The sequence below is a fragment of the Hyperolius riggenbachi genome, chromosome 7 (genome assembly GCF_040937935.1).
Source record: "Hyperolius riggenbachi isolate aHypRig1 chromosome 7, aHypRig1.pri, whole genome shotgun sequence".
NCBI classification, from domain to species: Eukaryota; Metazoa; Chordata; class Amphibia; order Anura; family Hyperoliidae; genus Hyperolius; species Hyperolius riggenbachi.
In genome coordinates, this window is record NC_090652.1 from 311747070 (window position 1) to 311755669 (window position 8600).

Sequence of the window (8600 nt, forward strand, 5' to 3'; positions counted from 1 at the left end):
CAAAAAAATGCCATCAGATCGAATTTCAACAGATTTCAAACTGAAATCTATTGGAATTCTATCCTGGTAAAAAATGTTCTAAAAACGCATCAGATAGATCATCAGATGCATTTCTTATCTGTCTGCTGCCAATCTGACGAGTGTATGGGCACCTTAAGGGATATTCTTGTGCCTGAGAGTTGCAGTAATTTCGGAAAAAGAGCGCCTTGCTTGTAGAGTCATCTGGGACAGGTCTTGGTACAGTGAAAGGTCCTGATATGGGCTGGGGAGCTTTTTCCCTCCCCTGGTCGCAGCTAACAGTCTTTCCTTCACATGGAAAAAATGCCCTTTAAAACTTTAAATTAAAAGCAATGTCCCAAAACTGAAGTTATACATTTACTTTATCTCCATCTGGGCAGTAAAGATAAATAATTTGACAGATGTTTGTAAGGTGACTGGAAAGCAGTTAGGTCTACAGAAGCATCTGAGATGAAATATTCAGCCAATGCCAGGAAAAGCCCTTGTTTATTTTACAATTCCCCCACCCCCTAAAAATACACGTTTTGCAAGTTGAGTTTAACATCATTTCTGACTTATTGCAGAGCAATTTGCAGAGAACCAAAGTAGAATCCACTTCATACTTGAAGGTATCGATGTGTGTCAGTGTTTATCATGTAAAGCATTGTTCTTTTGCATATTGTGATTGATTTGCCTGTAGCAGAGTAATTTCATACGGCCAAGATTTGCATGGCTCACCTATTGTATCAGCCGTACAATGAGCAACCAGTACAGTAGCTGTGATACTCCTCGCTGGACGCTGTTGTGTTTGGGCTGATGGTCCTGGTTCTGAGACCGGACAACCGAAATGGCAATTCCAACACCTATAAACATGATCAGAATCACTATGATCGTCATGTCTTGGCTGACAGGAATTATCCTGAATTCCTCCATAGTTGCTGTATATTTCGGAGACCGGGCAGATAGCCGACATTTCAGTGTCTGTGATAAGATCTTCATCTCTACAGCTCTCCTCAACATTGTCCAACAATGCTTTATCTCTGTAATTTACCCTTTTTCTTACTTTGCCCTGTATTTGCTATCTGCTAAGAAAATGTACATTATTGTATTCATCAGTAATTGCTCTATGGTTTATGGCAATTTTCGGTACACCGCTTGGCTTTCCATCTACTACTTCCTGAAATTGGTCAAATCCTCCCACTATTTCTTCCCTCAGCTGAAGAAGACCTTGTCCTCCTTTACTGTGCAAATTCTCATTACGACATTGTTGGGAACAGTCTTTATAAATGTCCCATGCACATGGACAATACATGGAGAATTTCCTCAGAATGAGACAACCAACCAATCAGATGGCAATTACCAACTCCCAATGAATGTCCCTTTCATTGTTTTTAACTTGGGGTGTGGCTGTTTTCTTCCATTCCTGGCAACTATCACGTGTATTGGACTCAGTGTAGTGTCTATTTTGAGTCATGTGAGGAGGGTACATCAAAATGTATCCCAGTTCACCTCCTCACCACAGATACAGGGTCTCCTCAGAGCGGCAAGGACAATGACTCTTCAACTAATCCTTAATACATTACTTTTTCTCACAGTCAGTTCCATGTTTCTAATATCGTCTTCAAATGCAACTCTTTCAGTGATTGAGTCTGTATTCATCATGTCTTTTCCTTCTGCTCAAGCCTTGACTTTGATCGCGGGGAATCCAAAGCTACGTAAAATATTATTTTGTCCAACTGTTCCATCTTGAGCCAAATTGTATCATTTATCCCAGAGAGGGCCCAGCCACTACACTGCCACAACACAGTCATTATTCAGAATGCTAACTAGAAACAAAGTTTTGCTAATTATAATTTTTGAAGGACAAAACATTTTCAGTAGACGTTTATGTGAACTTTACTCTTACTCAGTGATGTATATAACAGAGGCATAGTTATGGGTGGGCAAGGGGGGACTTATGTCCCTGGGCGCAGCACTGTGAGGGCACTCAGCACGGCCATTGCACCCCCATGCACGTGAGAGGCAGCTTGCTGGCTGGCCGAAATGCCCCCGCTTCTCTCCCTCCCTCTGCAGAGGTGTGCAGAAACGTTACAGCAGCAGAACAAGCGGACACGTCTGTCTATATAAACAGGAGGAAGGGGGGGCACATTAGGCTAAGTAAAGGGGGCACATCTGGCTATCTATGGGGGAAGGGGGCACATGTGGCTATCTAAACAGCATTTGTCCATCTGTCTCCACCCTTGACCACGCCCACATTCTGATGTGGGTGCACGCCCATTTTGTCAGGGGGGGGGTGGCGTCTTTGTCTTTGGGCGCTGAAAACCATAGCTACGCCTCTGGTATTTCATTAAACTTAATAGTGTAAACCTATGAGCTACTAAAAATGTTCTATTCCTACTGGACTCTCACTCCACATGTTTCTAGACTTTATTTCAAGCTATGTGTGGATTATTATCATGTATTCCTTCACAAACACACACACTATAATTCCTTCACCTCACAACGACCGCATCACGCCGATGGGCGGGAACGTGGTGGCTCCCCCAGGACCGCCTAACGCTGGTTGGCGTCAAGTCCTGGGGGAGTGTTTCGCCAGAGATCACGCACCTACACGTGCTCCGCTCAGTCATCAGTCTCCCATCGGCAATCACCGCTACGAAACTGTTAGATGGCGATACTGCCGTCTATTTAAATTGAACAGCATTGCAATCTAAGGCAGCGCTGTACTGGGGACAGCGATGTCACTCGGCTGTCCGCTTGGAGACACAGGAGCTATCGTCTGCCACAGCCTAATGCCTATGACAGCCGATCGCTGTCATTGGCTGGTGGGGGGAGGGAGGGAGAGACTGTTATAAAAATAGTAAAAAAGGGTACATTTATTTAGAAAAAAAAACAAATAAATATTTAAAAAAATAAACAAACATTGCAGGAGGGATCACATCCCACCAACAGAAAGCTCTGTTGGTGGGCAGAAAAGGGGGGGAAATCACTTTTGTGCCAAGTTCAAACTGTACTGCCCTGCAGCAAGGCCTTAAAGCTGCAGTGGCCTAAATAGTAAAAAATAGCCTGGTCACTAGGGGGTGTAAGAGGTTAAGTCATCTCTCTATAATATAGACTATTATAAGATACCTGGGATGGGTGTTCGTTAGGAACAGGCTTTTTTTTTAAATATAATAACAATATAGCATTTTTTCCTGTTAGACTCAAAGCGCTTGATAGTTGCAGTCATTAGAGGGCGCTCTATAGGCCATGCCCAAGGACTTCTTACTGAATTGGAAGAGGTTTCTGCCAGGATTTGAACCCTGGTCTTTTTCGTCAGACATGATTCCTTTAATGAGACTCTGAACTGACATAAAAAATACATTTCTGAACTTACCTGGGGCTTTTTCCAAAAACAGGCGGTTGTGGTTGTGGTGCGGCATGCCAAAAACAGGCCTTCAGGGAACAAAGCCGCCTTTTTTTCTACCGGGGACTTAGATAAATGAATGGAAACAATGTTCCCATTCATTGATCTCTGGGCTACCGAGGGAGCGGTACGGGAGCGCGCCAAAAGGCGAAAATGGTTAAAGTTTAAAAAAAATGCCCCAAAACAAGTTATACATTTATTTTATTTCCATCTGAGCAGTAGAGATGCATTATCTAACAGCTGTCTGTGAAATACGGAGCAGCCAAAAGGCTTATGGTGACCCAAAGCCAATAGATATCAGGGGCTTAAAGTGCACCCGAGGAACAAAAAAGTTAAAAAAAAGCAAACACTTACCTAAGAAGAGGGAAGGCTCTGGATCCTATAGAAGCTTCTCACGTTGTCCGCTGGTCCCCTGCTGCTGAGCGTGGACATTCTGAAGATTACCGACAAGTGCTTGGTTGGGGCCATGCACCTCTTCAGGCATGAGCGCTGAACTGCACCTGAGCAAGGAGGGCTACATCCTGAGTCTGGAACTGAATGAAAAATTTGAAAACTGAATGGAGGATATCTACAATACTTTGGCCTCAATTCACTAAGGTTATCTCCTGTCTTTAATGACATTTCTAGAGTTGTGTGACCTGTGTGACAGAGCGTATTTTGGACTCCGTGCTGTGTATCACTCCAGTTGTTTATTGCCTGAGGAAGCGGGATTTTGCCCGTGAAACGCGTTGCAACTTGTCTTTGGAGTATATAAATAAATTATTTATTACTTGAATCGACAGTACCTGTGTCTGTTTTGGGTTGGCTGGTCCACCACCGCATCCCGAACGTTTTAAACATTTTAATGACTTTTATCCTACTGGCGCCTCTGTACAGCTCTACACAACAAGAATCCACCCTTGGTGGAAGGGTGGTACACCCTCTTTTTTTCCTCTATCCACAGAGAGCGACGTCTTAATCCTGAGTGGGGACAGGCTTGGTCTCCCCACCTGCCTTTTCAGTGGTTGCCTTGGAGGTAACCCTGGTTTGTAAGTACAATACTTACGTTTCATCATTATCATTCGCACTCCTCCAATACAAACTACACTATATTGGGCTCTCGGTTTTCTACCTTTTATACATAAGAGGTAACTTAAAGAGAACCTGTAACAAAAAAAAAACTTCCCCTGGAGGGGTACTCACCTCGGGAGGGGAAACCTCAGGGTCCCAATGAGGCTTCCCACTTCCCTGTAGTTGCAGGCAATCCAGCGCTGGCTCCCCCCGAAGTGTCCCGGAATCTTCCCCCAGACAATATTCCCTGGCTCCAGCGGGGGAGCTGTTGCGGCTCTCCGCACGGAGGTAGGCGGAAATAGCCGATCTCCTAGTACGCAGGTTCAGGAGACTTGCGCCTGTGCAGTAGAGCGCTCCGACAGTGATTGGCTATTTCCGCCTATCTCAGAGTAGAGAGCCAATACTGCGCCTACGCTGGAGCTGGGAAGGTAAATATTTACATCCCCGCTGTTCGGGGAGCTTTATCGCCGCTGCCGTGGGACCGAGGAGGACGGGAGAAGCCTCAATAGGATTTGGAGGCTTCCTCCACCCGAGGTGAGTACCCCCCAGGGGAGGTTTTTCTCATTATAGGTTTTCTTTAAGGACTGAAGTGATAAGATAACTTTCTCACTGTAAAAACCTATCTCTACACTTTAATAAGGCAAAATCGATGTGTGGTGGTAAGTTTTCTCTTGCCTTATTATCTCCAGCAGGATCTTAGTGAATTGAGGCCTGTAACGATTGGTGTCAGCAAGAACAGATACTCTGATTATTGGTGATCTGCAGTATCACCAATAATACAGATGCTATACCTGATTATGTAGTGATCTGCAGAATCACCAATAATGCGAGTATAGCGACACACAGGACAACCAGATGTAAAGATAGGTGTTTGGTGCAACAGTAATACAGATAGAGATACCAACTCCCCAGAGGAGCTAGTAGAGGGAGATATCTCTATAGAACACAGGGATCAGCATTCCAGCAAGCCGGAGATGCAGATGAACTAGTAATCAGTTCACCCGAGGAGCAGTAAGACAAAGTATACTGATCACCCATGGAGCGGGTGGTTCAGACTGCACTGCAGCCGGTGGTCACCTGAGGGGCAGGAGATCAAGACTGTACTGCAGCTCCTAATCACCTGAGGAGCAGGTGACTAAGACTGTACTGCAGCTACTGGTCACCTGAGGAGCAGGTGATTAAGACTGTACTGCAGCTACTGGTCACCTGAGGAGCAGGTGATTCAGACTGTACTGCAGCTACTAGTCACCTGAGGAGCAGGTGATTAAACTGTACAGAGACTCTCTCACCAGGGACTAGGCTCACTGGTGAGGGCAGGAGAGTCAGACAAGCAGATTCGGCAACAAACGGACAGATACGGTACAAAGACAGAAGGCTAAATCAGAGTAGTGTTCAGGCTGAGTCGGCAACAGGATCAGATAGGCAGAATCACAGAAGCAGTAGGCAGAAGAGTAGTCAGGGCTAGCAGAAGGTCACAAGAAATAATACAATTCAATTAGTACTTTAGCTATCAACAGAATCTGACTAAGTGTGGATCCCCAGCTCCTGCTGGTTCTAGCACACTTTGGGATCTGACTAAGGTCTGAGTGCTAACACGTAGCATTTGCAACAGCAGACGAGGAGCTACTGACAGGCAGGTCCTATATATACTGAGAGCGCCCCACAGCGCCGCCCCAGTCACTCAGTCAATCAGGAGCACTGCTGGAGTCAGCTGACCGGCCGATCAGCTGACTCCCCTTCTATTTGCATAAAGGTCCTGTCGCCTGGCGCGTACGTGTGTAGCCCTCAGTCTATGTGCAACTGAAGGACCAGGCAAAACTCCACCATGTAATTGTGCGGCGGAGGCTGCCGGCTGAGACGCGGAGACAGCCGCCATGCCGCTCACCGCTGCGGCGGCATCTCCGCTATCTATTACAAGGTCATTGTAAAAAACGTGATCCCCAGGCTTTGTCAGGTTTTTCCAATTGGTTTAGAACACTTTTCATATTAAATCTGTGTCTTCTGTCCCTGAAAGTTTTGCATTTTATGGCCCAAATTTAAATACACTTTCTGCCCCCCTGATGTGCTAAAAATAATAATAATTTCTCCCAAAGAGGGCCCATCCACTTTTTTAGTAGACATAAATATCACTATCATCAAGAAAGCGAAACAGAGGATGTACCACCTACGACAGGTGAAAAAAAAATGTCCTACCACAAAAATGAGTGGCGCAGTTTTACACCGTGATCATCAAATCCATCATCAGAGATGGATCATCCACAAGGCAAACCTAGGCAGTTGCCTCAGGCCTGGAGAGAGTCCAGGGGTCTGGTGGATGCCAGCCCTCACCAAATCTTTAAAAAAAAATCCAGGTGACCATCAGCACTGGGCAAAAGCTGATATCTAGCCTAGGGCCCCATTTAATCAATTGCTGTCCATCATGGCATCATCTATGGTTCAGCTCATGCTCCATATGAGAAAGGTGAGGCTGTAGCACATCATTTTATCAGCAGAAATAATAATTAATTGGCTGTAGCTTACCTTCCTTGCAGGATCTTTACACTAGCAGACACACAACGAGAGCAACCAATATTGCCTCTGACCCCTCTCACCTTGCCCACCCCATCTTCCAGTGTATGCATTTAGGGTGAGATACCGGTCAGTCGCAACAAAAACTTCCAGACAGAGGAACAGCTTCTTCCCTGAGGTGGTAGCCATGCTTATCGCAGAACCAAGCTAAAGCTGCTAGGAATTATAAGCATTACAGCATAGAACTGAAAATAAACACTTCTCACCCTGTTTACTAACACTTTAACTTACATACTATCCTTTACTTATAATATCTGTACTGTCTGTCCTTGTGTCATATTGACTGTGTCCATTAAGCAACTGTCAAATCAAATTCCTGTAAGTGCAAACTTACTTGGCCAAATAAAATTGATTCTGATTCTGGGGGAAAAAAATGTGACTATGACTCCTATTCAGTGTTTTGTTTAATTATTTTAATGAAAACTTTCGATGTACTATTAAAATATTCCTTCCGCTACTGGACTACACATTTGCGGACTTTATTTCAATCTTTGTGTAGACTTATTACCTAATCCTTCACGAACACACACACAGTGTCGGACTGGGAGGTGGAAAAGCTGAGGAAATCCACCTGCTGGCCAAGCAGCAGAAACCCTGTGTTATCACTCCCAACAGAAACCTGCAGCAAGTCTTCACTGTGATCAGCAACACCTGAATACTGCTGCTTGGCCAGCAACTGGATTTCCTCAGCTTTATCACCTCCCAGTCCGACACTGAACACACGCACTTACACTGATTTCTTAGGACTTATATGTTTATATTATAGAACTTTATATGACACCATGAAAGTGTGTTTCTTAGGAGCAGGCCATTTTTAAAAGTAAATATAGGAAATCCTTTAATATTATTATTATCTATATACTGTAGTGCCAACATCTTCTGAGCGCTGTACAGAGTATATTGTCTTGTCACTGAACTGAACTGTCCCTCAGAGGGGCTGACAATCTAATTCCTTCCATAGTCATATGTCTATATCATGTACTGTCAAACTCTTAACCCTAACCTACAAAGCTCTCCACAATCTCTCTCCACTGTACATATCCTCACTAATATCCAGATACAAACCCAACCGCAATCTCACATCTACACATGAGCTTCTACTGTCCTTTTCTAGAATTACCTCCTCACATTCACATATACAAAATTTCTCACGGGCCTCACCCCTCCTCTAGAATGCCCTTCCACAGCACATCTGACACTCTCCCACCTTTGCAATCTTTAAACACTCCCTCAAAACTCATCTTTTCCAACAAGCATATGCTCTAACTTAGGCCATTCACCCTTCATCCTCACGTCTAGTTTTACTCCTTACTAAATAACCTAATCATGCACTGTCTGTATGTATACGGTATACTTCCCTACCTCTAGTTCCCCCATTCCTTTAGATTGTAAGCTCACAAGGGCAGGGCTCTCTCACCCTTTTGTGTCTGGGAATGTGTTCTTTATTTCATAGCTTGCACTCTGTTATACATTTTATTCATCATGTTACATCTATCATTGTAATCACCAGTTTTCTGTATGTTGTATCAGTGTCCATATTTGATGTATATCATTGTCTGTATCATTGTGGACCCCTGGT

General features: G+C 44.4%; 1 protein-coding gene across 1 annotated transcript; it reads left to right on the top strand.

The window, feature by feature from the left end:
• Positions 1-844: 844 nt before the first annotated feature.
• LOC137526212 (taste receptor type 2 member 9-like) lies at positions 845-1747 on the top strand. Its single transcript, XM_068247429.1, has one exon. It carries the CDS (start codon positions 845-847, stop codon positions 1745-1747), a length of 903 nt encoding a protein of 300 aa, XP_068103530.1.
• Positions 1748-8600: the final 6853 nt, after the last annotated feature.